The 16,741-nt window shown below is 41.9% G+C and overlaps 2 protein-coding genes across 2 annotated transcripts in view; both read left to right on the top strand.

Moving 5' to 3' along the window:
• Positions 1 to 2,292: 2,292 nt before the first annotated feature.
• Positions 2,293 to 11,963, top strand: LOC108242528 (NACHT, LRR and PYD domains-containing protein 3). Its single transcript, XM_025008378.2, has 8 exons — positions 2,293 to 2,344; positions 6,048 to 6,345; positions 6,439 to 8,164; positions 8,288 to 8,461; positions 9,068 to 9,241; positions 9,331 to 9,504; positions 9,613 to 9,659; positions 9,922 to 11,963. Exons 1-8 carry the CDS (start codon positions 2,333 to 2,335, stop codon positions 10,473 to 10,475), a joined length of 3,159 nt encoding a protein of 1,052 aa, XP_024864146.1. The 5' UTR covers positions 2,293 to 2,332; the 3' UTR covers positions 10,476 to 11,963.
• Positions 11,964 to 12,154: 191 nt separating this feature from the next.
• Positions 12,155 to 16,741, top strand: part of LOC108242522 (photoreceptor outer segment membrane glycoprotein 2-like) — an 8,914-nt gene continuing 4,327 nt past the window's right edge. The window contains exons 1-3 of the mRNA XM_017427393.3: positions 12,155 to 12,261; positions 12,546 to 13,795; positions 16,254 to 16,500. Coding sequence (XP_017282882.1) covers positions 13,215 to 13,795; positions 16,254 to 16,500 — 828 coding nt within the window. The 5' untranslated portion in view covers positions 12,155 to 12,261; positions 12,546 to 13,214. The remainder of the gene's footprint in view (positions 12,262 to 12,545; positions 13,796 to 16,253; positions 16,501 to 16,741) is intronic.

The following is a 16,741-nucleotide window of genomic DNA, read 5'->3' as shown; positions in this document are numbered from 1 at the left end:
TCATAAACAGCAGCTGCAGTAAATAAATGGACCTGTGGATGCTCCTGACCTCAGACAGCTCAGGTAATGGTTTAGATCTTCTCTTCTCGGTTTGACTGGTTGTGTTTATTTAAAAATGAGGAAATGAAATTAGAAATCATCACCGGGGAGGATGTGAAAGCTTTCTGTTCCACAACGAAACTTCTCCTCAACACTTGGAATCATGTGGCCATAAAATAATAATTATAAAACCTTCTCTTTCTTTGTTGGACCTGAGCTCAGTAAGTCCTGATGAAGATGCAGGATCAGCTGCACTTCAGCTGCTTTTTAAATTCACCCTAGAAGCCGATTCCTTCCCTTAACTCCCATTATGATCCGGGTTGTGTTTCAGAGACCACAGTTCTTCTGCATAAATTCAGTGTGGATAAGAAGACATTAACCTTCACTTCCTCCTCTGAATTCCTCTCCTCAGAACTGGTTTCTGTCCGTCAGGTTCCACCGCCTTGTTTACGTAATGATTTTTAGATTCTTCAGAATGATTTCCAGAGAACTTGGATGAAAGTTTACTTCCAGACAACACGCAGACCGAGTTCTCAGGAAGGCTGGAGAGTTTAAAGTTAAATGAAGGGAATGATCAGAATGAAGAGCTTCGAATGGTTTGGTTCTACAAACAGTACCTGGTGCTGGGAACAAATACTGCAGAACTTTCATGTTTTTTACATTTTCTTTGTGCAAATCTTTAACTTTAATCATTTATTAAAAGGAAATAGAAACACTTGTTTTACTCTGAACTACTACAAATATTTCCTGGTAACAGATATCAGTAAACAGTTTTTTTTTCCTTAAAACAAAAAAATAAACAGATTCCAACAGAACTGATAAAAATCTGTCTTTATTTTCTTTTCATGCAGAACTGAAAGTTGGCTGATTGTGACTCAGAGTATTAGTTTATGTTACTACAAAGATAACAAAATATTTTCATTTTTTATTTTGTGCTGCAGCCGTTCTGTTGTAGATTAGCTGCTGTGTTTGGGATCATTGTCCTGTTTGTCACATCTGACTCCAGAATCAGCCCAAACCATCAGCCCTCCACCACCGTGCTGACAGCTGCCGTGCATTCTGGGTAAACATCTGTCCTCGGGTCTGGTTCTGGTCCAGAAGTCTCGTGGTTCCTTCAGATGAAGTTGTGAGGCCATGGCTTGCTGCAGCCCTTCAAACAAGCCATGACCTTTGACCTTTGACCTGCTAACTGAGGCTTGTAGAGGCTGAGATGGAGCTCCTTTCTCTGAGCACTGCTCGGTCTGACCTTCAGGGTGAATTTTCTGGGATGTAAACTCCTGGTTTGATGGCCAGCTGTCTTAAATGTTTCATCTTGTGAATAATCTTTCTCTCTGTTGAACGATGGACTCCAGATAATGTGGGAATGACCTTTGACCCTTCTCAGATTGAAGAGCAGCAACAGCTGCTTCTCTGAGGTCATTGCTGATGTCTTTCCATCTTGGAGAAAGCTGTCAGTGACATCCCAAAACCCTCATGAGTTCAGAAACGAGAGTCTGACTGCAGGTGCCAGGTGTGTTGGTCATCCAGTCATCGCTGAAGAAGAAACAAAACCCCTGGAGTGAATATTTGTTAGTAACGGTGGGTTCTTCTGGAACGAGGAGCTCTGCATCCAAAATGGAAATGAAAAAGCGTCATCCTCAGTAAACCTGCAGTGCAACAAGATGGAGTTCCACAGAAATATGACATTTTGGCTTCGTTACAACAACCTGCAGGAGTGAACAGAAGGAAACGCATACCTTCAGCACGTTCCTAAACCAACAACACTCACACAACTCCTCTCTAACCACCGCTCTCAGGAGTTGTGATGAATCAAAGACGGACAAAACATAACATTTCAACAGAAACACAAATAGTTTTTGGTGAAATTACAAATTCAGCAGCACTGCTCTGATGTTCCCTTCATGCATTCATCAACAAAACCACATCTGATGATGGAGTTTAGCTCATTTAGATGTTTTAAACATTATGTCAGGAGGAAACCAAGCTTGTCCAACACTATCTTCACAGTGAAGCATGGTGGTGGCAGCATCATGCTGCGGGGTGGATGCTGCTAATCCCACCTACAAGCTCCCTGTCTCTAACACGGTTTGGTTTTATACAATTTAATTAAACTCACAGGGTTCTAGTTTAAACATCTGCTGTGTCACAGAGCTCTCAGAAGCCCCGCCTCCATATTAGGCAAGCCTGTTGCCATGGTGACGTGTAATGAGGGTAGGAATGAGTGAGATCAGGTAGAAAAACCTCAGAAGCGTTTGCTTGTTGAGGTGGCGGTTTGTTCTGCAGCTGAAGAAAGATGAGCCGAAAGGTAAGAGAGCGTCACAGCTGAGGTGGAGCGTTCTGTTTCTGAGGGCTGAAAATGAAAACAGAAAACCGAGAATCTGAACTGAAGGGCATCAGGTTTAATTCTGATTTAAGATAGTTTTTAAAAAGAAATGATAAAATGTCGTGCAAAACTGAAGTCTGCACAAAAGAAAGGATCAAAAATCTGCTTCCAACCTGTTGAAGGACGTTTGCTTTGCTGCTTTTTTCATGTTTGACAAAAATTGATAAAATATAGAAGCAATTTTTTAGTTTTAAAAACTGAAGTCTGACTTTTTAAAGTTCAGTAATTTTACACTTCGGTCCTCGGTTGGTTAGACTGAAGTGTTAACATTAAGTTTTAGATACAGAAATAAAAAATACATCATCATTTATCTGAAGCTTTATTCTGTCACACAGATGTGTCTGAATTTGTCTTTGTGTAAAAAGAAAAACGTGTTGTGTGTGTGTGTGTTGGTCGTTTGCCCGTTAGCTAAAGATGGAATGCACTTTTACTGTGACCTGATGACAGACGCGTCTCTGTTCTCTGGAAGGACTGATTGCTTCACTGCTGGAATAAAGAGTCATTGTTGGGATACTTTTAACTTTTAACAATGAAGCAGCCATTCTTCTCATGTCTATTTGTGAGTCAGGGTTTAACTATTAACCTGAAGATTTAGTTTTAGATTTTTGCATTTCTCTGATACTTGCAGTATTTTTAGAACTATATCTTGTGTATGCATCAATATTTATGTGAAAGAGAGAAAACTTCTTAACTGATCTGAGTAAGAAAAATAGGGAATTCAAGTTTTTGAATTGGAAGCAAACAGATTTCTGACTTTAAAAATAGTTTGAAAAGTTTTTCCAGCTCTGACTGACTGGTGGAAAGATTCAAGCTTTTCAGCTGTTGGTTCACTTCAGAAGTCTTTTCTTTTTTATCAGGAAAAGTTTTTATCTCAAAGAGACAATCTGTAAATATTTATGGGCCATTTTTTATATAAGCCATAAAAATGACCTGAATGCTAAAAGGAAGGAGACTCGGAGAACCCGACAGAGCATGAAAGGTCAAAGGTCAACTGCAGAGAAGTGAAGACTGAGAGACTCAGAGGACTGAGGCTGATGAGGAAACAGGAGACAGGTGGCTTAATGAGAACAGGAAACAGGTGTAGGTGGGCGTGGCAGGACCGGGGAGAGGAGACTGACTGAGAAACAACTGGAGAACACAGAAAGCAAACATCACAAAGAAGAGAAAACTGTAAACACAAAGAACTACTAAAAAACAACCAAATAATTTAGATCTTGACACAAAAACCAAACTTCCATCTCGCCCCATTTGTTCCACTTTCACTCCAAGCTCAGGTCCTCTACCAGAACCCTGGGAGCTTCAGGGTTCTGTTCAGTATCTCAGCTGTTCCTTGGACTGAGCTCTTCTGGACAGAGATCTCTGAGGTTGTTCCTGGGATCTGTTGTATCCACTCTTCCAGTTTGGGGGTCCGATGACCTCTGGTACCACTGAGGCCTTGACTCTGTTTCCTCTTTCAGCCCTTGGTGTTTCTCCAGATTCTCCTGATGGTTCAGTCTCTTGGGACTGCTACATCTATCACTGCTGCTTTCTTCTGGATCTTATCTCTCACCACAATGTCTGGTTGGTCAGCCATCAGCTGATTGTCAGTCTGGATCTGGAAGTCCCACAGTATCTTCTCCACCACCTTAGGTGGAGTCTCCCACTGTGACTGTGGGACTTCCAGTCCAGACTCGATACAGATGTTCCTGTACTCTGTTCCAGCTGCTTGGTTATGATGTTCCATGTAGGCTTTGCCTGCCTGCATCTTACATCCTGCTGTTAGGTGCTGGACTGTCTCAGGAACATCTTTACCCAGCCTCCATCTTGGGTCCTGCCTGGTATGATGGACCCCGGCCTCCATGATTAGTGTCTCTGTCTGTCCATCAGTCCAGCCCTTTCTAACCACTGATATCAGCCACTTCCTCAATCTGCCGGTGGTTCATGCCGTGCAGAGGCTTATCTCTCCATGATGGTTCCTCTTTCTCCTCTTCCATGTTGGGTTTCTGCTGCCTGAGACATTCTCTGAGCAGATCATCATCATTGGAGGCTTTCTTCCTCATGGACTCTGGTAACTGTGTGACCAGCATCACAACACAGTTGGCAGTAAAATCAGAATAATCAGGAACTTGGTGCAATATTTTTACAACCTACCAATAAGTAAAAAATGGTTTAATGCAATTTATAAAGACAACAACACATTTGCAGTTAATTTAATGTCAGACTTTTGGGTAAAAGTTTACATTTTCCAGGGAAATGCTCTAAAGGCATTGTTTAAGGCTGATTCTGATTTTAGGCAATTCCAATTTCTTTCTAAGAACTATATTTAACAGCCTACAAAATGTATATTTCTCTAATTATTTGTTAAAAAGAAAATTTCTCAAACCGGCCCCATTGCTTTTTTTTATCTGTTACTGAAAACATTATAAATAATTCTCCAGGTTATCAAACTCAGGTGTTTTTTAAATAATAAAATGATAGTATTCCTCGGTAAACCAGGTTTTAGGTTCATGACGTTCTTTTCGTTGTTTGCTCGCTTCACAACCTAAAATTAATTCAGTGTCTCAACAGTTTAATCGTAAAGCCTGAAATGAAAACAAAACTCTGAGCAGTGAAATGTGCAGCAGACACACCTCTGTGAAAAATTCAGTTTCCTTTTCGTGGCCTTTTGTTCCTTCTCTGAATTTATTTTTAAACAGCTTGCACACATTACAAACATCTTCTTCACTCAGTTAATTAACCGCGGAGAAATGGTGCATTTACAGATGAAACATGTCCGCTCCTTTTGGTCTCTACTGAAGACTTTATTTGACTCAGAAGCTCGAAGCCGGATCTGGGATCGACATTCCTCTCAACTTAGTCACATTCCAACTGCAAGTCAGAAAACCAGAAATGTAATTGTTGCTCTCAGTAATCCATCTGACGACATTTACTACAATCAAACACTGCAGAAACATTTTCACTGACAGAGGCTCTACAGCTCTCTCTCTGAGATTCAGTTTGACAAAACTGGAAATAAAACACTTTTTATAGCAGCTATCGTCCCTTTTTACGCTTGGATCAACCCTGTTGGATCTGATAAGAAACATTTAACTTTCCAAGCTGGAATTTCAACTTTGTGGACAAACTGGACTGAATGAACTCATCATTTAACTACTAAGTACATGCTACAAAATATATACATATACAAAATATATCCTAAAAAATAAATCTTTAAACTGTTTGTATAAACCTGTAAAACCAAAATATCTAGGGTTAGATTAGATGAAATTAACTTTTTCTTTTTTTTACATAGAATCATGTACGGAAAAACATGTTGAAAATGTCCCCAAAACCCATTTTCACATGTAGTTTTCCACATGTTATATTTCTATAAGGGGGTTTCAATATCTAAACTATAGTTTATTACTATAAAATAACTTTGAATTATGATTTAACTATGAAATATAAATCATATGAAGTATAAACTGAAAACTAATAATCAGGCCAAGTTTGAGATGAATTATCTTCAAAAACCAAGAAAAGTCCAGCAGCTTTTCTTTTAAGCGTTTGGCATTATTATGACCTGAATCACTGCAACCTACAAAAATATAACGATGGGTCTTAAAGTTCAACATCTTCTTCAAAATGCCTTTTTTTTATTTGTCAGGAGAAAAAGAAAGCTGTTATTCCTGCCCAGGAGGAGTTGGTCTTAAAAGCGCTGAAAGACCTGGAAGACAAAGAGTTTAAAGAATTCAAATGGTTTCTACAAAAGTCTGATGTCCTGGGCTGCTTGCCAGTGATCCCAAAGAGCAAAATTAAAAACGCAGACCGGACAGACACGGTGGATCAGATGCTACAGACCTACTGTGAAAATACTCTGGAGGTGACTAAAATGGTTCTGAGGAAGCTCGAACGGAACGACCTCGTGAAGATTCTTGCTGGTTTAAACTCCGAGCCGGTGTCTGGTAAGTCAATAAACACTTAAAAGTTTTTGTCTTTTCGATAGCTCAGTTATTAAACCATCAGCTTATTGATTCATCTGTCTTTTGTTCATTCAGAGAGTTTTGCTGAGTGCCAGAAAAATCTCAAGTCCAACATATTTCTCAAACGCACAAAGTTTCAAGAGGAAATCTACACAGAGGTTTACCTGGCAGTCACAGAGAGCAGAGAAGTTAGCATGCAACATGAGATCAGACAGGTTGAAGCAGCATCCAGAAAAACCACAAGACCAGAAAAAGCCATCAAATACAAGGATATCTTTAAAGACCGACCTGGAAGAGATGAGCCGGTCAAAAAGGTCCTGACAACCGGAGTGTCCGGCATCGGAAAAACACTGCTAACAGAGAAGTTCTGTCTGGACTGGGCTGACGACAGAGCCAACCAGGACATCCACTTCCTGTTCCCGTTTACCTTCAGAGAGCTGAATGTGCTGAAAGAGAAAAAGTTCAGTTTGATCGAACTTATTCAGCACTTTTTCCCCGAAACCAAAGACGCAGAAATCTCCAACTTTGAAGAGTATCGGCTTGTGTTCGTCTTCGATGGTCTGGATGAGAGTCGGCTTCCTCTGGACTTCCGCACCAACAAGATTGTGACTGACGTCACAGAGACCGCCTCAGTGGATGTGCTGCTGACGAACCTCATCAAGGGAAAGCTGCTTCCTTCTGCTCGCCTCTGGATAACCACAAGACCTACAGCAGCCAATCAGATCCCTGATGGAAGTGTTGACGTGGTGACAGAAATCCTTGGGTTCAATGATGCTCAGAAACTGGACTACTTCAAGAAGAAATGCAAAGATGACCAGCTTGTCAACAGAATTATGTCTTACATCAAGACATCTCCAGCCCTGAACACCATGTGCCACATCCCGGTCTGCTGCTGGATCATGGCTACGGTTCTGGAGGAAGTGATGAAAACCAGAGAGGAAGAAGAGCTGCCCAAGACCCTGACCGAGCTCTACATCAACTTCCTGCAGATTCAGTCCATATTTAACAACAGAAATGGTCTAGAGCTGGAATGGAGTGCACCAAGCAAGGAGAAGATTCTCAATCTGGGAAAACTGGCCTTTGAGCAGCTGCAGAAAGGTATCCTGATCTTCTACGAGTCAGACCTGACGAAGAGCGGAATCAATCTCAAATCAGTCTCTCTGTACACGGGCATGTTCACTGACATCTTTAAAGAAGAGACCGGGCAGAACCAGGACAAGGCGTTCCGCTTCACTCATCTGAGCGTCCAGGAGTTCCTCGCTGCTCTTTATGTTCATCTGAAGTTCATGAACTCTGATGTCAATCTGCTGGATGAGTCGGGTTACTGGATGCTGTCCATGCGTAAAACCAATCTTCACCACAGCGCTGTGGACAAGGCCTTACAAAGTCCAAATGGACATCTGGACTTGTTCCTGCGCTTCCTCCTGTGTCTTTCACTGCCAACCAATCAGAAGCTCTTAAACGGTCTGCTGCAAAAGAAAAACAACTCGCAGACCAATCAGGACACAATCAAGTTCATTAAGGACAGGCTTGATAGTGGTCTGTCTACAGAGAAAACCATCAACCTGTTCCACTGTCTGAAGGACCTGAACGACCATTCTCTGGTGGAGGAGACCAAGCAGTCCATGAGTTCAGGACGTCTCTCCATGGAGTCACTGTCTCCTGCTCAGTGGTCAGCTCTGGTCTTCATCTTACTGTCATCAGAAGAAGAGATGGACATGTTTGACTTGAAGAAATACTCTGCTTCAGAACAAGCTTTTCTGAGGCTGCTGCCGGTGCTCGAAACTGCAAAACGAGCTCTGTGAGTCCAGTAATTGGAACGGTATTTTGTGATTAAGCATAAATCTTACATCTTGAAAACACATCTTAGATTTAATAAAAAAAATAAAATAAAAAAAAATCTTTTGTCTTACATCTTTTTCAGTTTGGGTTTTTGCAACCTGTCAAAGAGAAGTCTGGAAGTCATGTCGTCAGTTCTCAGCGCCCAGTACAACATTCTGAAGGAGCTGGACCTGAGCAACAACGAGCTGCAGGATTCAGGAGTGAAGCTGCTCTCCAGTGGATTGGAGAGTCCACACTGTTCACTGGAGATTCTCAGGTCAGGGGTCACCTTTTCTCTGCAGCATGCTCTCATTTAGGGTCACAAGAAGATCATAAATGGGTCTTTATGACCCTATCTGGTCATGTATACCTTTATAAAAGGTTTATGTTATTATCTCATTACCTGTAATACATGTAATAACAGGTAATAACTTCATTGTCATCAAATCATCTGTTGCTCTGGATTAGGTCTAACCTTTTTTATTGCATCTTACCGTATAAGTTTTATTTTCAACTTGTTATGAATGAAATGTCATAAATTCTACAACTTTTCATGACCTGGGAGGTTAGGGGTTTAAGGCTGCAGGGTTTATGATTTATCTGATTCCCTGACAGGACGTCATAAATCACCTTTTGATGGGTTATCTCTTCTCTTGCATCTGTTTGGATTCAAAACCCTGACTTTTTATGGAGACAATTTTCTCAAACGCACATAGTTTCCAAAAGTCATGTTATTTTCCACTTTTATGATTTAGGTTAAACCTCGAACATCTTCCTGAAGTCTTAACAGCAGGACATGTTTTAAAAGGACTTTTTTCCTGAAGGGGAGAGCTGTTATGTGTTGTAACAGTTGGTGATGAGTCTGATTGTTTGTCATCCTCAGGCTGAGCGGCTGTGAGTTGTCGTGGACAAGTTGTGAGACTCTGGCATCAATCATCAGCACTCAGTCCTCTTGTCTCAAAGAGTTGGACGTGAGTAACAACGAGCTGAAGGATTCAGGCGTGGAGTCGTTATCCACCGGCCTGAGGAACTCAAACTGCACACTGGAAATTCTCAGGTATTTATGAAGCTTTGAGCACACGATACGGATAAAAGTGATACAAAATATTAAATAAACTAACTGAATCTGTGGCTTGTGTTGTTCAGACTGTCGGGATGTCAGATTACAGTGAACGGCTGCAAATATCTGGCCTCAGCTCTGAGCGCCAACCCCAACCACATGAAAGAGCTGGACCTGAGCTACAACCACCCGGGAGACGAAGGAATCGAGATCCTGTCAAATAGAGTCAAACACCATCAGTACCAACTGGAAACTCTCAAGTAAGAAAGAATCCAGTTGAAACTGCTAAAAACTGACAAAATGTTGTCTGTTTCTGTTTGTTTCCTACATTTAAAGTCAATAAGTTGTCTCACTGTTTATTCTTGCAGAGCGGACGACTGTGGAGAACAGCGGCTGCAGAATGGTCTGAAGAAATGTAAGAACCACCCCATTCTGACAATCCAGTGGCACTGCCCTCGATGTCCACTTCTTTAGTTAACATTGTGCTACTTTTAGCTTGTAGCTAGTGGTCTTCCTTCAGCTTTAACTCGGTTTCAGCTTCTTCAGCAGTCATCCATCACTCAGCATTCACACCTCAGTGTCACAGAAGATGCAACATCTCCAGTTTAAAGACAAACTGCCTTCACAAAGACATTTAATGAAGTGATAGATGAAAATGTGCTGCTTGTGTCTTTCAGATGTCTGTGAGCTTGAACTGGATCTGAACACAGCCCACAGAAACCTCAAAGTGTCTGACGACAGGAAGACGGTGACTGTAGTCAGAGAAGAGCAGCCGTATCCTGACCACCTGGAGCGATTCGAGCACTGCTGCTGGCAGGTGCTGTGTAAGAACGGCCTGGCCGGTCGCAGTTACTGGGAGGTGGAGATGAAGGGACCTGTTATCATAGCAGTGAGTTACAAAAGAATCAGCAGGAGAGGAAACACGGCCGACTGCAGGCTCGGCTGGAACGATCAGTGCTGGAGTTTGGTCTGCACTGAAAAAGGTTGTTCCTTTTGGCACAACAAAGAAGAAAAAACAGTTTCTTTTTATTACTCCTCCTTGATGCCCAACAGAATCGGAGTGTATGTGGACTATTCCACTGGCACCGTGTCCTTCTACAATGCTACCTCTAACCCAATGCTTCACCTCTACACTTTCCACACCAAATTCACTGCTCCCGTTTACCCAGCCTTTGGCTTCGGCTTCGGCTTGTGGTCGTACGACTCCACGGTGTCTCTGTGTGACCTGTAGGCACTCACTCAGATTCAGTTTCCCAACTAGCACCATTATGGCAGTCTAATACTCATATCTGAGAAAAACAACTAACTGACAGGTCTACTTGAAGCCCGAACCGTGACCTAAAAACCAAACCCGCTACTTTCCCTTCAACAAACCTAATTAGTTAACGATCACACCGAGGTCTGATAAAGCTCAGGTGGTGGTATTACAGTCCTAACAACAAACCTAATCACTAAATCATCCTAATAACTTTAAACATCTTCACGTTTTTCCTCCTGAGTTAAACAAAGGAGATAAGATCTTGACTGACAGCCTGATTCAGTTAATCCTGGCTGAAGGATGCAGTTTAAGCTGAGATGGTTCCATGCTCCTCCGTTTGTTTCCTCCCTGCTCTGCTCCACTTGGTTGCCAGCAGGTCCTAAAGTGACGTCTTGGAGCTGCTTAAGTCGCATCGTTCAGGGAGTTTATGTAAAGGGATTAATGTGTTTATTAATGGAGTTTTTTGAATTTTCCTCTGGGATCTGTGTGTTTATGTGGGTTTCCTAGGTGGTGTTACTGAATATTCAGTTTTTAGTGCTTCACCTTTGTTTCAAAAGCAGGACAGATGTTGTACAGATGACTGTATTGTATTTTGAATGTGCATTTAAACTATTAAGACATAATATTTTGCTTTATAATCTGTGCGACATAGACAAATAAAACATTATGTTCTAAAAGTATAAATATAAAACTTTGTAACTTTGACGAAATATTCTTCATTAATATTTAAAAACCTTTGGGAAAAGGTCTTGAAAACTGAAATTGAGTTAAATGGGCTCAGATATAATTCATGTTTTCTACAAATAAACATCACCATATTTTGATTTTACAGTCACAACTCTGATCCTAATTATGTTTTTTTTTTGTTTTTCACGTTTTGTTTGTACAGATTTAGTTTGTATTTGTTGACATGTTTCTTTTATACGTTGATAAATCTGAGTTTAATCACTTTAATCTAACCCTGATGATCCTGAAATCTCACTTCTGTAAGTTTTTGATGAGTAATAAAGTTTAAAATGGTGAAGTTAATCTGTGCGCTCAGTATTTCTTCTGTTATTAACAAATCTGCAGCTGAAGAACGTCTGAAAAGTTAACGAACACGTTCACTGGTTTCTTGTGCACATGCACATTTTTATGCTTTAGGCTGTTTTGGTTAATCTTAGACTTTTCATGCTATTCTGAAAAAGTTTTCAACTCAACAGCCAGATTTGTACCTGGTAAATACCAGGGATGTATCTTTAGGATATTCTTTAAGTACCCAGTATCTCAAAGATATGTACGGAGTACATGCTGGAGAAGTACCCGGTATGTCCCGGCTGTTTTTGTATCGCTCCCAAATTATACAGTATTATTTATTATTATACCAACATCGTGTTCAGTTTCTAGATATTTTATAACCATTAAATAGAGTCACTGAAATGTATTACCGACCTATTATTAAACCATGCTTCAGCCGTGGCTCTCTAACATACCCCTCCTCCTAAACTCCTCACCGTTTTGATGACATCTTGATTTATTTTATATCTGCTACCCCCCAATAAATCTTCCTGCTGAGCATCCAGTCAGTGGTTGGAGATTTTGCAGCTTACAGCAAACCTGATTAGCTGTAAGGAGATTACAGCGTGCAGGACAGGAAGTGAGTCGGAGCTTCAGAAACACCGTGTTTGCTTCATGGCTGAAACTGTGGCAGAGCTCATCCTGCCAGAGGATGATGGGAGGTCTGATCGAACTCACAGGAGGCTGACGGATAAAAGTCAAGGTAAACAGCTGCAAACCCAGCTCAGATTTTATCACTTTGGTCTTATTTTACCTGAGTAAACATGTTTCTGTGATCATTCTTCCAAATTTGTCCTTACTTCACACTGTAATGATGATGTTTCATAAGATCAGCACCGGTTTAATAAAACGTCGTTTTTCCTTCTCTGTAGTGAACCCACGCTGGTTCTGTCTTTGGAGTTGCAGAGCGACTAAAATATCTCATTAAGCTCCTTATGACACCCTCCTGGCAGCTTTGACTGCTTGTCTTCCTCATTTGTTCTGCAGCTTCCATTTAGACGAAGGCCTCGCCGAAGCCGGACCCCCGTGGACCAAATGCAGGAGCTTCGTCTTGGGTTTTTATTCTTGGAGACGTTCTGTAGGTCGGAGTCACAGACACGAGATGCTGGATTACTGAGTGGACTTGTTCCACCTGGTTCTGGGATCTGAAGACAAAGGATGATGCGCTCTGCACAGACCGAAGCTCCTGATTGGTGCAGATTCGTTTGTCCAACTAAAACTAATCTGGGTCAGACATAGGAAAGGCTGACTATCGAGGAGACAAACAGACCAGCGTTTAAAACTTTCTGCTTTAAAGGTGCCTTCAGTTTGATTACATTTGATTGACTTACATTGAAGAAACAACTTATTTATGACGAATAAAAAAGCTGCAGCCTTAAGAACTAAAGTTGTGGGTTGAGAACAGAATCTGAGTGTTGGTAAAGCTGGAACAAACAAACGGAGCAAAGTTAAAGTTGACAACAAAGACCTGACACCAAGTTAGCCTTTAAGATCACATCTGAGAAGAAAAAGATTCAGACACTTTGTTTGGTGAAAACAAAACTGGAGATGTGTTTGATTCAGAACCTGGTGGTAGTAATCAGTACTGCAGCTTGAGGAACTTGAATTTTTGACCATGTCTGCCTCCTGGACGTAGGCCGCTCAGAACCTGCCATCATGGCAGTCGGTAAGGTAACCTTCACCAAGGCTGAGAGAGAAAAGCTGGCTGAAGTTCTCTGGCTGCTCAACTGGATCTCTGTGGTGACCGGAGCCATCCTCTTCGGGATGGGCATTTTCCTTAAAGTGGAGATCCAGAAGTGGCAGGAAGTGATGTCAGAGCAGGGGATCCTCTACGTGCCACACATGCTCATCACCACAGGACTGGCTGCCTGCGGCATCAACTACCTGGGCAGTAAGATCTGCCTGGACTGCGCGGACACAAACAAGTTCCTGCGCTGGAAGCTGGTGATGATGCCGTACATCATCTGCACCTTCTTCTTCACCGCCTGCGTCCTGGCAGGGGCGCTCCTCTGCTACAGCATCCGCAGCCAGCTGGAGGAGTCCCTCTACCTGGGCCTGAGGAATGCCATGCACTACTACAAGGACACAGACACGCCGGGACGCTGCTACCTAAAGAGAACTTTGGACTTGTTGCAAATCCAGTTCCAGTGCTGCGGGAACACCGGCTACCGGGACTGGTTCCAGGTCCAGTGGATCAGCAGCCGCTTCCTAGACATGACCAACAGTGATGTGGTGGAGTAAGTGGAGTTCAGTTTATCCTGAACCTGAAATAGATCCTGGTCGTGACAGAAGATGGTTCTCAAAGTCAAGGAATGAGCCTGAATGAAAACATTTGTAAAAAGCTTCATTACTGCTTCAGATCTGACTGAAAGAACTTTATGGTGTCAAGAAACATCCAAAGACTTAAGTCTTTTAATTTAATAACATTTTAAGGATGTTTTTGTAAATAATTAGTACCTACAACATGTCCAACATGACTGTTTTCTCTATTGTCAGCACAAACTTATCAGCATTTTAACAGCTAATGAAATACATGAACAAATTACCAATAAATGCCATTAAGCTGCTAAGTAGCCAGCTAAAAGCTCAGAGCTGTTTAATATCATTTTTCCAGCTGTGACTCATAGAGATGCTGATCCTGTCAGGGTTGAGTCGTTACGATTTGTCTGAATGCAAGAAAAGAGATTTTCTTGGCTTTGAAAGAACTCCTTCCAGGAAAACATCCTTGACTTTGAGAAGTCCTGATAGATCTTCTTCAATCTAGATTCTGTGAATAAAACTCAAAGAAGGTTTGACTAGACTGTAGAACTTTAAAGCAGATTCTGCAGAAGACTGAGTCTGAGTGACGACATTCAAACCACATTTTTAAAAAAACAACATTGTCTGCCTGTTCAGGTGGAAAATGCCACCATGTAGACCAGCTGAGGTACCAGCAGTTTCCAGTGGATCTGTTAGCAGTTAGACTGCAGTCATTCTTTGTGAAATATGGTGGAGGGAGTCGTTCCAGTGATGGAAGGAAGTTTAAAACATCCATCAGTGGCAGCTTGTCCCAGGCATCTCAGTGCTCTTTGGAGTTAAATAACTGTGTGCCAAACCATTTAAAACTTAAAAATAATCCTAAAATCAGTATGAGAACAAACTAACAGCCAGTTTAAACCTGCTGAAACTGGACTGATGGGTCTCCAAAGATGTGCAGCAGCATTTTAGACCAACTGTAAGCTATGAAAAGATGATTTTTAAGAACAATAAAGAGCTGCAGAGGTTCAGTCCAGAGGTGGAAGAGCAGAGGAAGAGGAGGATTCCCCGACAGATACAGAAAAAGTAAAAATGTGCAAAGAAGGCAGAAGAAAGACATTGTTTCCACAAAAATCTGTTTTTAACACCTTTACACTAAAAATAGTTTTTAAAAATCTTCTCTTTGGAATAAGTTTAGTAGAAGTCTTTTTGCTTATTGCACAGTTATTCCTTGTCAGACGTTAGACATGAATTATTCCACCTTCCATCTTAGTTTACGTCTTTACTGACTTGTCTTCAGCAGGAAGTTTGAGCAGGTGTCTCTGGAGGACAGTAAACAGGTGATTTTCAGACTGAGGTCATTGATTCACAGCAAGTAAGTCTGGAAAACAGGAAGATCAAAGGATTTACCTTCAGGGTTCAACTACAGTCCAAATCACCCAAAATAACCCGTCTGCGCTCAGCACTTACACGAACCAAAGTCCTGATCCAGGCCTGATTTCTGTACAGTTTCCTGCCCAGGATCCAGACTTCCCTCTGATCCTGACCAGCAGCTGGCCAGACTCTTCTGTGCCTGAAAGACATGACTTACAGACACCGTTCCTATTGTTTTTTGAGGCCCGATGCTTGATGTTTACTCCTCCGTACTTCTAGTTCTCTCAACTTTTTAGAACCTGCAAACCATGCCAGCATAAATCATATAATGAGGGACAATGACTGAACTGTAAGAGAGTAAAACAGCAGCCGACAGCTGATGAAAAACTTTCAGAGAACCTTCAGAAAGTCTGAAGATTCAACTAAAACTACGAAGAAGTGAAAAGTAGCTCCTGGTGTTTAACAGCAGTGTATACATCCAAAACACGCAGTATTTAAGGGGTTTAGTTTGTTTTTTGTAACTTGGAATGTGCAAAAAATTCAGCTTTATTTTGAAGTACAAATTTATTTAGATTTATTTATTTATTCTCTAATATGTCAGTTAGTTGTTGTTGCCCGCCAACGAAGGAAAAAGGTTTGTGTTCATTAGTCACACACACTGAAACTCTCAGGAAGTCACTACTGGTTGTACATTTACAACTTATTAAGTTGTGGAGTCAGTCCAATTCAAGATGGCTGCCACATCCTAAACACAAAACTTGCTGAATGTCAGCAGATATTACAGATCCTGAGCTGAAGTTTGGTGTGGTAGTAGCTGAGCATCCTCCTCAGCTCATACTTTATTGGATCTCACAAGACTTTGAAACATTGCATCAACTGGTGCCTGACGTCATTTTAAAAAACTGACCAGAACTCTGCGGGCGATAAGCATTCACCCAGGAAATGTCAGCCTTTAAACAGGAAACAATCAAACTAATTTATAAAACTTCAGACAGAGAATCAAAGAAATTAAAACGATGTTCTCTAATCTGCAATCAGAACTCAACTAGTACTAGTTACTGGTTAACAGCCTGCTTCTCGCCGCAGCCGTCTGAGGAGTAACGTGGAGGGGAAGTACCTGATGGACAGCGTGCCCTTCAGCTGCTGCAGCTCCCTCTCCCCTCGGCCCTGCGTCCAGCACCGGCTCCGGAGCTCCTCGGAGGACTTCGGCTCCGACGGGCAGAACCAGCAGCTGAACCTGTGGAGGCGGGGCTGCAGGCAGGCGCTGCTGGACCACTACACCGGCATCATGCAGTCCATCGGCCTCACCGTCTTCCTCATCTGGCTCTTTGAGGTACTCACAGTCAGCCGCTCCATCCAATCAGAGAACATGTAGGTCTTCAGGTAGGTTTCTGTGGCCCAATCACATCAAGGTCTCCAACCCTGGTCCTGAAGGTTCCAGATGTTTATTACCAGCAGAACTAGATGAGAACCGAGGAGATGAATCAGTCACTTTTAATCAGGTGTGTTGGAGCAAAAAACATCTCAACCTGCAGGACAAAGAGCCTGAGAACCTGAGAGCCTGAGGACCTGAG

The sequence above is a fragment of the Kryptolebias marmoratus genome, linkage group LG19 (assembly GCF_001649575.2).
Source record: "Kryptolebias marmoratus isolate JLee-2015 linkage group LG19, ASM164957v2, whole genome shotgun sequence".
In the NCBI taxonomy this organism is placed as follows: domain Eukaryota; kingdom Metazoa; phylum Chordata; class Actinopteri; order Cyprinodontiformes; family Rivulidae; genus Kryptolebias; species Kryptolebias marmoratus.
The sequence above is the reverse complement of the archived record's forward strand: the minus strand, read 5'-3'. Positions and strand labels throughout refer to the sequence as shown.